Raw genomic sequence first — 14,646 nt, forward strand, 5'->3', positions numbered from 1 at the left:
GGTTGCCAATTTATAACAGATTTGAGGAAAGTGTAGGAATAACTCTAAACCAAATAAGGCTAGGGAGTGTATTTGTTGCCCACGAATACAGGATTTAGCTAAGGGAACTAGGAGGTAACTTCTCCTACACAACAGGATTTAGCTAAGAGAAGTGTGTGGGAATGAATCACCAACACATACCAAAATAAGGTGTGTAAGGAAACCAAAATAATGTAGGAAAATAACCCAAATAGTAAGAAGAAAAATAATAACACAACACTAATAAAAAAGTTTGAAAATTAGGACTGAAAATGAACTAAAGTGACCTTGTCACATAGAGATGCGCCACAATCGCGTTTTACGTGCGGGGATCCAAACCAATGCTTACCTAACTTTTTAAAGGTGCTGCTTTTAGCCCTCTTTCAAATCTGCATACGTGTATTTCACTTGTTAAAGTCTTTCGATTTGGACAGTGCTTGGGTGAGAGATCCTTGCCCATATCAACTTTCTTTTCTCTTTTAAGTTCTCGCGCTTTTAGAGAAGCGGCACACTTGAATTTTTGGTGCAGGAATCCCAACCAATGCTTACCTAACTTTGTAAAGGTGCTACTTTTTGCCCTCCCCCACATCTACACACCTGTATTTCACTTGTGGAAGTCTTTCGATTTGAACAGTGCTTGGGTGAGAGATCCTTGCCCATATCAACTTTCTTTTCTCTTTTAAGTTCTCGCGCTTTTAGAGAAGCGGCACACTTGAATTTTTGGTGCGGGAATCCCAACCAATGCTTACCTAACTTTGTAAAGGTGCTACTTTTTGCCCTCCCCCACATCTACACACCTGTATTTCACTTGTGGAAGTCTTTCGATTTGAACGGTGCTTGGGTGAGATATTCTTGCCCATATCTACTTTCTTTTCTCTGGTAAGTTCTCCCGCGTTTAGAGATGCGCCACACTTGCGTTTTACGTGCGGGAATCCCAACCAATGCTTACCTAAGTTTTTAAAGGTTTTGTTTTTAGCCCTCTTGCAAATCTACACACGTGTATTTCACTTGTTAAGGTCTTTCGATTTGGAGAGTGCTTTGGTGAGAGATTCTTGCTCATATCAAGTGTTTTGTTTTCCATCGTAAGTTCTCGCGCGGTTAGAGATGCGCCACACTCGCGTTTTAGGTGCGGGGATCCCAACCAATGCTTACGTAACTTTTTAAAGGTGCTGCTTTTAGCCCTCTTGCAAATCTACACACGTGCATTTCACTTGTTGAAGTCTTTCGATTTGGACAGTGCTTGACTGAGAGATCCCTGCCCATATCAACTTTGTTTTCTCTTGTAAGTTCCCGCGCGTTTAGAGATGCGCCACACTTGCATTTTAGGTGCAGGAATCCCAACCAATGCTTACCTAACTTTTTAAAGGTACTACTTTTAGCCCTCCCGCAAATCTACACAGCTGTATTTCACTTGTTGAGGTCTTTCGATTTCAACAGTGGTTGGGGGAGAGATTCTTGCCCATATCAACTTTTTTTCCTCTCGTAAGTTCTCGCGCGTTTAGAGATGGCACACACTTGCGTTTTAGGTGCAGAGATCCCAACCAATGCTTACCTAACTTTTTAAAGATGCTGCTTTTAACCCTCCCCCAAATCTATACACGTGTATTTCACTTTTTAAAGTCTCTCGATGTGGACAGTGCTTGGGTGAGAGATCCTTGCCCATATCGACTTTCTTTTCCTTTGTAAGTTCTCGCGCGTTTAGGAATTCACCACACCTGCGTATTACGTGCGGGAATCCCAATCAGTGCTTACCTAACTTTTTAAAGGTGCTACTTTTAGCCCTGCCCCAAATCTACACACGTGTGTTTCACTTGTGGAAAACTATCGATTTGCACAGTGTTTGGGTTGGAGCTTCCCGCCCATGCCAGCTTTCTTTTCTCTCGTAAGTTCTCCCGCGTTTAGAGACGCGTCACACTCGCGTTTTAGGTGCGGGGATCCCAACCAATGCTTACCTAACTTTTTTAAGGTGCTTCTTTTAGCCCTCTTGGAAATCTACACACGTGCATTTCACTTTTTAAAGTCTTTTGATTTGGACAGTGCTATGATGAGAGATCCTTGCCCATATCAACTTTTTTTTCCCTCGTAAGTTCTCGCGCGTTTAGAGATGCGCCACACTCGCGCTTTAGGTGCGGGGATTTTAATTAATGCTAACCTATATTTTTAAAGATGCTACTTTTAGCGCTACCCTAAATCTACGCACGTGTATTTTATTTGTTGAAGTCTTTCGATTTGGACAGTGTTTGGGTGAGAGATTCTCTCCTATATCATTTTTTTTCTCTCTTGTAAGTTGTCGCGCGTTTAGAGATGCGCCACACTCGCGTTTTAGGTGCGGAGATCCCAACCAGTGCTTACCTAACTTTTTAAAGGTGCAGCTCTCAGCCTTCTTGAAAATCTACACACGTGTATTTGACTTATGGAAAACTATCGATTTGTACAGTGTTTAGGTTGGAGATTCCCGCCCATATCAACTTTGTTTTCTCTCGTAAGTTCTCGCGCGTTTAGAGATGCGCCACACTTGCGTTTTAGGTGCAGGGATCACAACCAATGCTTACCTGACTCTTGAAAGTAGCTACTTTTAGCCCTGCCCCAAATCTACACACGTGGTTTGTTACTTGTGGAAAACTTTCGATTAGCAGTGTTTGGGTTGGAGATTCCCGCCCAGATCAACTTTGTTTTCTCTCGTAAGTTCTCGCGCGTTTAGAGATGCGCGACACTTGCGTTTTAGGTGCAGGGATCACAACCAATGCTTACCTAACTCTTTAAAGGTGCTACTTTTAGCCCTGCCCCAAATCTACACTCGTGTTTTTTTACTTGTGGAAAACTATTGATTTGCGGTGTTTGAGTTGGAGATTCCCTCCCAGATCAACTTTCTTTTCTTTCGTAAGTTCTTGCGCGTTTAGAGATGCGCCACAGTCTCGTTTTAGGTTCCCAACCACTGCTTACGTAACTTTTTGAAGATGCTGGTTTTAGCCCTCCCCCAAATCTACACACGTTTATTTTACTTGTGGAAGTGTATCGATTTGGACAGTGCTTGTGTGAGAGATTCGCGCCCATATTAACTTTCCCATCAAATGTTCTGCAAATCTTTGTAGGCCTCGTTTGACTGGAGTGGCTTGTTCTTCAATATGAATGCAGTTCTCGTCAAGTTCAGCGATTTTTTTTCTCTTGTGTTGCGCTTTTTGTTTGTGCAATTCAATCGCTGATTTCACTTGTAACTTGCGTTCAGTTGCAGCTACTTCCAAAAGCATCTTGACATGACCTTCGTGATCTGTTAAAGCACAAGCGTTGCAAATGGCAACTTCACAGTCCCAGCAAAAGAACTTCAACTCTTCTTTTTTATGGTGTGTCTGCTGGCAAAAGGCTGGTCGTTTTAACACTTCCTCGATGTCTTGATCTTGAAATTCTTTAAGCGCCAACACACGGTGTTCTTTGTTAACTGGAATTATGTTGTGCCCGGTGATACAGTCGTCACACCAGAATGCACAACACTGGAAACAGTACAAACTCTGTACGCTACTTTTGTCGCAATTTCCACATTTCACTTCGGTGGAATTACACTCTTTGATTGCCAACACATCTAGCAAACTGTTGATGCGAAAGTTGGTCGGCAAGTCCTTCAGGTTTCCACTGCCAGGGACTCTACTCTCTCCTCTACATTCTGGGCAAGCTATGACATCATGGCGTCTACTCGTTCGTAGAATACCTTCCAATCAGTGAAGACAAACACTGTGTAAACATGGCAGCTGTTTTGGATCAGTGAGTGTGGTCATGCACACAGAGCAGGATACTTCTTCATGAAGATTGTCTAGCAAGGGTTTTATATCCATGTTTAAAGGCAGAAACAGAAAATGGGTTTGGAGATGAAAACAACAACCTCCAACAATGGGCCCTGTGACATAAAAATACCGTCTTTATCAGACCGTTAATATTGGCCAATCACGAAAGATAAGACAAGCTGCACGATCTCTAGGAATTGTTTCTATTGGCCACCGTGACTTCCACGAATCTTGATCTCAAAAGTGTGACGGATTGCGAAACTTTGATGCAAGAGCCTCTCTGTCTTTCTCTTCGTCAAGAGACAATCATGCGTGTAAATCTCAAAGCAAACAAACAACAAGCATGACTGGTACATTTTGCAAAGCAGTATTTTTTGAAGCAAAATATTTGAAAACCAGTCCTCTCCAATTTATTTTATATCACCTCTTAAGAACACCCAGAATATGTTACTGTGATTTTAGCCAGCGAAGAGAAGGGCGACAAGATATATCCCCAGGGGTCGGGGCTTGGGCTTCAATGTAACAATATTTCCGGGAAACGTGCGACCTCAAACACAGCTATCCCTGAAAGACGAGCTCAATTTAATTCGCGATAGTTTCAACAGGGGAGGAAACAATGGAGAAACGGTAAGCACTATTTTTCCGCTCTTGAATTCATTTGTTTTCACGAGCAGCTTTTCAGCTTTTGCTGCAGGTCAAATAGAAATTATGATAATAATGAACTGATCAAGATTGGCATTGTTTGTGGTTCGTTACACATGGCAGCTCACCCGTCGAGATTCTTTTGATCATTAAATTCATAGCTTTAAACATTGTCAATACCAAGGTTGATGCAAGACCTTTGAGGAAAATGTGAATGGCAATCAAACCGAAGGTAATGTTGGGAATGATCAGATCAACTTGGTTGCGACTAGCATTGACTTTAACGCAGATCAGTTTGGATGTTCGACTTGTTGATGACGTACTATTGTTGATTTCCGAGAAAAGTACCGCGCTTGAAAGCGAAATCATTGTTTTAATTCTCAATAATATTTAGATTTTTTAAATGAGCTCAATCAATCAGTCAGTTCCAGGTTGAATTTTAATGAGACTGCAGTGTTTTGCTGAATTTGAAATCCAGCCAAATTCACTCAATTGATGATACTTTTACAATCAGAGGCTATTTCAAAATTGTGTGCATTAGTTTGTGTTTAAAGTGATTTCTAGTATTTACTCTCTTATACGAACTAGCACTTTAATTTCCTTTCGGGACAATAGGCTTTTGATTGAAATTTCGTCGTGGCTTTGTCTTCAAATGTCATACCTAGAGCTCTCAGGTCAGTTGTGTTTTGAGTATCACTCACGCCGGCTAGTTTAAACACGAATCCATTGACCCAAGGATATCAAAACTGATTGAATTAATTTGATTCAGTTCATTTCTATAGATTATGTCACCCACGGTCATAAAATAACATGCACTGAAACAAAACTCAAGAAAGTGCTGAAAGAAACGTAATATATAAGAATACAAACCTTGCTTGCGTGACTGACAAGTTTTCTTTCTGTGGTCCAGAATTGAAATCAGACATTCCGTAGTTATGTTGAATACTTGGGTTCCCACGTGACCACTTGTTTTAAATTTAACGCGTATCTAAGTAAGCGCCGGAGAATTTTTTAAACTCTGCAACAGGTTTAATTGTTAGCCTGTCAATAATCTACTAAAACTATGAACGTTTGTTAAAGGCTTATCTCCTAAATCTTAACGTGTCTATATATCACCGATATATTGCTTTGAAATCACGTTATCATAAATTTTCAAGTTTGTCATTTGCACTCAGCCATCTCAAACTTCTCCAGACGGTGATGGACAAAACACTGACCCTCAGTCCATGGACTACCCAAATGGACTACCCTAAAGTGGACTAACCTTCAGAATAATATTCCAAATAAGTGATATTAGTATTGTAAGTAATGTAAGTATTGTAGGTAATGTTAGTATTGTAAGAAGTCTTAGTAGTGTAAGTAATGTTAGTATTGTATGTAATAGTGAAAAAAATAAAAAGATAAAAAAAAGGCTAAATTACTAGTAAAATAAATATATACGTCGAAGTGAAAAAAAAAAATATTCCAAATAGGTACTATTTATTGTTCTTAGCTGCTAGTATACTTAAATTACACATAACTTCCGCTTATGATCATCCTGTACAGCCTCTAACCACCATTTTGAATAATTATACTTTAAATAAACAACTGCTGAGTACAAAATGGTGCGAAAAGCGTAAACTCAAACCAAATTTCATCATTTAATTATCAATGATTGTTATCAATCAGAGGTACCAATTAGCATCAGGATCATACAAGTGTAAACATAATAACTTGAAAAGCCATTGAAATGTGAGTGAGGAACCCAGTCTAATATTTGATTTAGGAATAGAACATTACTAAATGTAAATGTCACACGGTGATTTCCAGTTTTATTCCATGCGATTCAGTCAGCCACTACACATGCATAAGCTAAAAGATGACATGATGGGAGATGACAAGAATAATGGCTGAATAGTAAACCTTCCAGGAACAATGACAAATTAACAAGGTAGTCTGAACATTCAGTTCCTTTCCATCTATCAATAGTCTTTAATTGTTCCCAAATAATTTGGAGGAAAACACCCTGAATCTGAATGTTTACAATGCATTTGAGAAAAACACTGGTTGCTGGCGTTATTATTATTATTATTATTATTATTATTATTATTATTATTATTATTATATTATGCTGGCGTTATTATATTATTTTTAGGGTTAGTCCATCTGGGTAGTCCATGGACTGGGGGTCAGTGTTTTGTCCATCACCTCTCCAGTCTTAATACGATCCTTCCTTTATTCTACTTTAAATCGGTAATTAAACTAATGTCTTAAGGCTTTTCTTAGAATTGAACGCATAGCTGCATACCACCACTGTATCATATCATAACGAATTGAACTCGCGCGAATCAGTCACGAACTGAGTGGGTCTGGCTTCACAGTCGCTTCTGGAGCACGCACAACAGGCGACCAGTAAAACCAGCCTAATATTTCTCTTGCAGGACGATCATCCTAATTGTTGCTCTGTTGGTGCTGATTGTGATTGCGTTGGCTGTAGTTCTTCTTGTCTATTTTTTTGTGATAAAAAAATCCGATCAAACATCTGACAATCCATCATCTGAAGATCCATCATCTGGTGGACCCTACAAAAGAGAGGCCGTCGCCACGGATACACCGCAATGCTCCCAAATCGGCAAGGACATTCTTAACGCCAACGGCTCGGCCGTGGATGCCGCCATCGCCGCTATGTTCTGCTTGGGGGTTATAAGCATGCATTCGTCGGGGATAGGAGGAGGTGGAGTAATGCTGGTGTACAACAGAAGCCTCCAGGAAGCCAGTGTCATCGACTTCAGAGAAACCGCTCCAGCACTAGCAAAAAGGGACATGTTTAAGGGCAACGAGGAGAAAGCCCAAAAAGGTATTCTTTTCCGCTTTGCATTCGGTGAAGACCTTTACTTTAAATATCAAGCAAATAATATAACGTGGTTCAGAAAAAGGCGGGAGAATGGCCGAATGGAAGAATGTTGTGGATAGTGGATTTGACTGATTCAATATCCCGGATTCAACTCCCCAATTCCGATGACGTAACAAGCTCTTCTGCAGCGGTCACACGAGAGCCCTGGGTTCAACTTGTCGGTGACACTATGGTGACTAGTCAATTAACCCGCCTTGCTTCTGTTGGGATTCTGTAGGCTGTAGCAAATTTATAAGCTATTCGTTTGTTAATTTTTCAAGTCCGCAATTGGAACTGCATTCTATTAATGCCCTTCTAACACTGATTGGGACACTTTAATTAAGTTTGTACAGGAGCCATAATCGGGGACGGAGACCGTAAGCGCGCGCCATCTCTAGTATTTGGGCTGTCCCTATTTAAGCAATAGAGTGTTTCTGTCGAGGAACTATCGGCTGATGGTTGCCCCGCGGAAATTTGATGTTCTTAAAACAAATATTTGCCCGAGAAGCGAATCTTCGGGGGCAAATATGCTAGTTTTAAGAACATCAAATTTCCAAGGGGCAACTATCAGACTGATAGTTCGGAGACATAAACACTCTATTGTCTTTATTGTTCACCACTAAATTTTCTTCCGCGCGCCAGTTCAAAATTCATACCGAATTATTTTCAACTGTTTTAGATGAAAGCTGTGAAAGCCAAATGTAAAATTTGAAAATGAAAACAAACAAAAACCGTCTTAATACAAATTCAATTGTTTATTTTCTATAAGCCCGCTTGTTTACAGAAATATTTTCACGGACGAGTACTATCCATCCGGGTATTTTCCTCGGACGAGCACTGTTGGCTGATAGTGTCTCTCCGCGGATGAACACTATCGCGTCACGTGATTTAAACCGATAAGAATCGGAGAAAATTTAGATGCTTTTGGCCCACAACTCAATACTTTCATGTCTGTTGGAGTTTTGCTTCAGCGTTTTCGTCCTAAGCTGCTCCAGTTTGAGTGAAGTAAGACAGTGTCAAATTTAGTTATGTGCCGCTTTATATCACTGACCAAGTTGTGTTCCGCGGCTTCTTTTACAAGGGCTCCACATTACTCCACTCTAAGTTTCACATATGTTGAAGATTAACAGCTTTGCCAAAACACAGCGAAAAACCAGTTGGATATATTTGGCTATAGCAGCGTTTCAGGACTTTAAAGTTTCCCTCCTCTTGCCATACGCTTGCGAGGATTTTACCAGAGTCTATAGATGCTGTAGCTGCTGCTCAGCTTTGTATGTGTAAAAATCCAATAAATTGTCTGTTGTCGATGAATAAGAGCGCCTGCCGATGCGTGTTTTGTACAGTCAGTAAAACATGACAAATTGGACGTTCCCACTTTCGAGTGAAAACGTACATCGAACTCATGTATCTCTAATTTTTAAATATGTTTAAGGTTGATAAATGTTTGAGAACATATTAAAAGCTTAGCTGAAAATATATGAAGACAGCGGAAATAATCAGCAAAGTTACGATGACACTTTCTTTAATCGACTCGAATAACGATTTCGATTTCGTTGGTTGAGTTATCAAAACTCCTTGTCTATTTTATTTTTGCAGTGTAAAATTTCAGCATGTTAAAGAAACACACATGATATTAGTAGCCTTTTGGCGTTGGTGAAAATTGTTGCAGCATCTCAGCACAAAAGACAGCGAAAGAAATCTTTGTCAAGATTTGTTGAAAATTGAAAACACCCACTCACACTTGAAAGTGCACGCGCTGCACTATCCAAATGAGCTACCTGTACGCGTCAGACTTTCCTTCAAAAATGTTTGCAAACTCGCCAAACAAACAAAAACAATAAGAAACTATCAAAACAGGGTTTGGTTATGATTAAGCATTGTTTGGGAAACTCACAAATTAACTCGATACCAGAGTAAAGAGTTTTCTTACTTAACTTTTCTTTATAGAACAAGCGCAAAAGCTTACGCGTACAACTAGCGCGAACATTCATTTACAGCGCGAAATCAAAGTCATGTTTTCGACCCTGAAAAACTCACCTTTTCCATTCGTTCTGAGCATAAAACTACATATAAGAGCCCGGTTCTTATTCCCTGCCTTATTCCCTGCCATCGCTGTGAAAAATCTGTAAGAGAAACTCGCAACTCTCGCCATTTGATCACGCAACGTGACAACATCCACGCGAGAGCCCCCGACGTATGCGTGGATCCGCGCGGATATATGACGTCAGGATGGCGCAATTTGTTCTAAAAATAGAAAACTTGTCCCATATCATAGGTGCGCGCGTATCCCAAGACTTACGGTCTTCATCTCGTTTCGTCCACAAGAGATCTGGGAACGAGAGTATTACGGTCTCCGTCCCCGATTATGGCTACTGGTTTGTAATATCTCACACGTTTGAAGAAATAGTCTGGACTAAAGATGACCATTTAATTTTTTAAAACCTCGGCTGATTTAAGCAAACACTACAAAGAGTACCTTAATATCTTCTTAGGTGGTCTGTCCATTGCCGTGCCTGGCGAGGTACGCGGTCAATACGAAGCTTGGGAAAAATACGGCTGGTTGCCATGGAAACAACTTGTTCAACCTGCAATCGATTTGGCCAGAAATGGATTTGAAATAACAGAAGCTGTGGAGGACGCTCTAAAAACGACAAAAGGAATCGAACAGGACATCAGAAATGATCCAGGATTGAGGTCAGTTCATTCATAGTCATATAGTTACGTAACATTTTTTTTAAACTTCCGTCACGTATCGACTCAGTTCAGAGCAAATTGTTCTTTCCTGCAAAGTGCAAAGTTGATGTCAATAAAACAAGACAGTTGAACGCCTCTCTAACGCATGTTAAAAATAACGCACGTGACAAATCTAAACATACTCTTAGTAAATGTCACGAGGGGGTCACGTGTGTGAAGATTCTTTGTCTTACTTAATTCTCTCGAGCTTGGACCTGGCAAAGCCATAATTTTGTGTTCTTATTTTAATTTTATTTCAGCGAACTGCTTCTGGATAAAAACAAAAAGCTTCGTAAAAAAGGAGACAAAATCAAGAACGAAAAGTATGCAAAGACCCTGGAACAAGTGCAAAACGATCCCGAATCGTTTTACAGTGGACTGCTGGCCAATGATATCGCGGAAGACATAAGAATAGTCAATGGGACCGTGACTCTGGAAGATCTGAGGAAATACAAGTCGATCAGCAGAAAGCCTTATAAGGGTGACCTCTCGGGCATGAATATGTACCTCACCCCACCCCCCACAAGCGGTGCTGTTTTAGCATTAATCTTGAACATTTTAAAAGGTGTGTGCTTAACCTAGCGTTTCCTTAAACGAGGATAAAAGCCGAGAAAGACACTTAAGTTCTTCGATGACAAATACACTCGAACCTCCGGTTTCGACCAGCTCTCGTAAGCGACCACCTCTCCTCGGCAACCAGTTTTCCAAGATACCAAAATATTCCAAATCAAATCACCATATTTGGAACTTCTGGTATGCGACCACCTCTCGTAAGCGACCACGACAACTTTTAGGCTAAAAGTTTGAAATTTTCTTTTGTTTTTAACCTCCCGTAAGCGACCACTTGACAGATAATAGAACGGAATTCGGATAATAAGGTGTTGTAACATTATCGCATTCCTGGACAGAACAAGAGACGGAAATTTCTCAATGAGAACTGACCGTACTTTTTATTCGAAATTGACTTAAGTCTCTGCAGTTACCATATGCTAATGAGGCAAAATTTTGACCCAGTATGGTCTAAGCTGTCGTAAGCGGCCAGCTAGGCTTGACATTTTGGGTGTTCGCTTACGAGAGGTTCCACTGTATTTGATATTACAGGATACAATTTGACGTCACCATTCAGTAATGACGTGAATTCCTCAGTATTGACGTATCATCGCATCATTGAAGCTTGCAAGTTCAGTTACGCATGGCGAAGTCGGCTTGGAGATCCAGCGTTTGATTCAGAGATAGACAAGGTGAGTTGAAGAGGCAGGAATCAAGAATAGCTCAGTTTTCATAATTAGGCGTGCCATGTCTCAGTAAATGCTCAATTCACACTCACCGCTCAAGACGCATTCGACGTATGTTCAGAATAAACTCCATATTTATCTCGCATCTCGATCGACACAGATCCCTGCAGTGTACGGTCTTAATGGGCAGATGCGCATGCGGTAGAAACGTCCAATCAAAGACACTGCACTGATCTACGTAGAGTTGCATGTACACCTTCATGTTCAGGATGGAATCGTTAATTGTTAATTGCAGAAATGGAGACCGAAAGGTCTATTTATTCAAGCATAATCTCGATTGCTTTGTGTAGCATTGTTGAAAAAACTGACGAGCGCGGTGCTTAATGGCCAACTCCTTCTATGGCACGTGCCTGAGGGAATCATGGTAGTTGTATTCATCAAAACGAATATCCATTCTAAGACGATAAATACGCTACCATGATTCCATGCAGGCTCATCTCATAAAGGGCAATGGGTCATTGCAAGTTTCAGTGACAATTAAGTCTACGTGATACAACCAAGTGAAATGATCGCTCTCGATTTCTATGAGGTAATACGGTAGTAGTTCAACTATCAACTTAAACAAATCTGGAACTCATATTGTCTAATTGTTAATTGTTAATAGCAGGTTATTGCCTATCCAATCAAAACGGCAAGTTCGTGAGTAGATATCTATTAGTTTTTTTAGTCCATCAGAGAGTGGAGTTTCTGCAAGAATACTTTTGTAAAGTTTATACCACGCTTCACCACAGGTTGCTAGAGAGATGTTAAACCAAACAACAGGCGACCGTTTACGTCAGAAAATATGGGATAACATGACGCACGACAACGTATCATATTACGCGCAATCATTCTCAGACACTGATTACGGCACAACACACGTGGCTGTTTTGGCGCCAAATGGTGACGCGGTTTCTGTAACAACCACAATCAACAGGAGGTAGGTTTGGAACTTGTTGTTAGTTATAACTCAATAATAAATCGAGATTTTCTACTATTTAGCTAGAGTTCAGGAGTCCATCACTAGGAGCGTACAACTCCCATGCTAAGCCTCTGTCACGGCATTTTTACACACCTGTCTGTTTTGGGGATTTTTTTCCCGCGAAACAGGTCATTTCCGGTCTACATGAACGCGCATCGGTAAAGACAAAAATGGCGGCCTAAGATGGACATGTCGACAAAGTAAATACGCTAATTAAAAATTAAAACCGTGCTTGTGATTGGTGGTGGGGTGGAGGGGGTCTAAATTCGCGGTAAATTCAAACTAAAAATAGATCGGTCTGTGAAAACGCCGTGACGGGAATATGGGGTAGTTGCAACATCCTAGTGTTGGGCTCCTGCCAGAGGTGCATTACAGTGTTGTTTTGTCTAGTATTGGTAGGAGCAATCAAAACCCACTAAATGTATATTTTTTTTGCCTTAAACTTAACGCGAGTTCTCGCAAAGTTGCCATAACAGCATGACATCATTACGAACGCCACGTTGCCAAGCAACCTCTCTGATGTCACTTACAGGCTCGTTCATGATTCTGGACAAACCCTTTTCCCTGCACAGCCTGTTAGCTGACATTTTGATTAAAAATCAGTTACCACATGACTGACGTACATTCTCACTGTTGTTTCTTGACAGATTTGGATCCAGATATCGATCTAACGTCACAGGAATCATCTACAATGACGAGATGGATGATTTTGACATTCCCGGTCACAACATAGTGGACGGTATTTCTCCATCTCCTTTTAACTTTCCCGAGCCAAACAAGCGACCTTTCTCGTCCATATCTCCCGCCATTTTGACAAACAACGACGGCAGAGTTCAGCTTGTTATCGGCGCCTCTGGCGGGAAAAGGATCACCACTGCCGTGTCACTGGTATGTTTAATGGCATTATGTTTCGAACAAGAGAAAATGAAGGGTACGAGCCGGGTTCATCTGCCAAACAGGACTAATTTCCAAGTTTATCACTCTCAGGTTATTTTTAGATCAGTTCTGATTTTTCAAATCGCAGAGAGGTCCAGGGATAGCTAATCATGTGACGCGAATTTTCTCACGTGGACTGCCCGCGTGAGAAAAACTTGACTTGATTTTACACTTAATTTGACTTCACACTTAATTTCATCCTCCAAGAAAACATTTGCGCAACGCTTGTCGTAACGTTACACGCGGGAGTACTGGGTACCACTCTAAAAATAACTTGCCAGGGATTACCTTTAGAATAAAACTTTAATGGGAAATAACTCTCTTACCTAACCCTAACCCTTCATCCTCTCTTGATTTCAAACCCATAACTCTTACGATACAAGAACAAATACTTTAAAACACAAATGTGATTGGTGTTTTACATTAACCGTGAAATCGTCGTTATGAGACTCGGGCCAATTCATGTTCGTATACCGAGGTCTCTCAGCTTGGACTTAGGTTCTCTGTCTGTGTTCAGCGGATAACAGTTTTAATTTGTTCACATGCGCAGGTGTTAATGAACAAGTTGTGGTTTGAACAATCCTTATCTGACGCGGTGGACAAGCCTCGACTGCATACTCAACTGGTGCCCGATCAGGATGTATCTTATGAAAAGATACCTTTTGACACTTCTGGCAAATATCGCATGTCACGCGAAATATTGGAAGGTTTGGAAAAACGCGGGCACAACGTAACTGGCGTGGAATTCTTTGCCGTGGTGCAGGCAGTATTCCGAGACCCTAAAAAGGGAATATTCGCCAAATCAGACCCGAGGAAACACGGCGCGCCCGCGGGACAATAGAACACTTGTCCCGATGCCGATCTCGAAAACTCTTGTAGTATGATTACATTCACACTAGTATTGAAGAGTGACCAAAACATTATATTAGCCAGTAAAATTAGAGTTGCAGCTTTTGATACGCGAAACGTGTACTGAAATTAAGTATCTTGTTTTTTCAAAATCAGGGCCAGTTGTTTGTTACTCTTTCCAACCATAACAAAATGTTTCAATATGGGAAAAATCTTGTAGTTAATGAACGATATTGACGCATGATTCCGTGATTAATGAAAAGCATTCATGCTTTGCATTTCTGCACTTATCTTTGTTTTTCATATCGACTCCATTTGATGTAATATGTTCATTTAAGCTCGTTCCCAGTTCCTTTGGGGTGCGTTTTGTCCCCTAGAGGCCTGAAAACGGGATAATGGTTTACTTTTTTCGACGCTGCTTAGCATTGATGAAAAATATGTCTTTACTTAGAAATCAGGATGCACATGTTGCAGATAGAATAAACAAACTCTTTTCAGTAATGTTTCCTACAAGTGTTGGTTTCCAGCAAAATTGCAATGTTTGCAAGAAAAAACATGCATAAC

At 40.7% G+C, this 14,646-nt stretch overlaps 1 protein-coding gene and 1 pseudogene across 1 annotated transcript; one reads left to right on the forward strand and one right to left on the reverse strand.

Annotated features, from left to right (window-relative positions):
• Nucleotides 1-1,900: 1,900 nt before the first annotated feature.
• Nucleotides 1,901-4,057, reverse strand: LOC149097078 (E3 ubiquitin-protein ligase TRIM56-like; annotated as a pseudogene).
• A 20-nt stretch (nt 4,058-4,077) lies between these two features.
• LOC149097079 (glutathione hydrolase 1 proenzyme-like) lies at nt 4,078-14,583 on the forward strand. The gene is made up of 8 exons (XM_089279381.1): nt 4,078-4,421; nt 6,857-7,272; nt 9,801-10,002; nt 10,302-10,606; nt 11,143-11,282; nt 12,068-12,255; nt 12,945-13,185; nt 13,784-14,583. The coding sequence occupies exons 1-8, from the start codon at nt 4,411-4,413 to the stop codon at nt 14,072-14,074; spliced, it is 1,794 nt and encodes a 597-aa protein (XP_089135507.1). The 5' UTR covers nt 4,078-4,410; the 3' UTR covers nt 14,075-14,583.
• The last annotated feature ends 63 nt before the right edge of the window (nt 14,584-14,646 follow it).

The sequence above is a fragment of the Orbicella faveolata genome, unplaced genomic scaffold (assembly GCF_042242905.1).
Source record: "Orbicella faveolata isolate gen_17 unplaced genomic scaffold, um_ofav_v1 contig_47, whole genome shotgun sequence".
In the NCBI taxonomy this organism is placed as follows: domain Eukaryota; kingdom Metazoa; phylum Cnidaria; class Anthozoa; order Scleractinia; family Merulinidae; genus Orbicella; species Orbicella faveolata.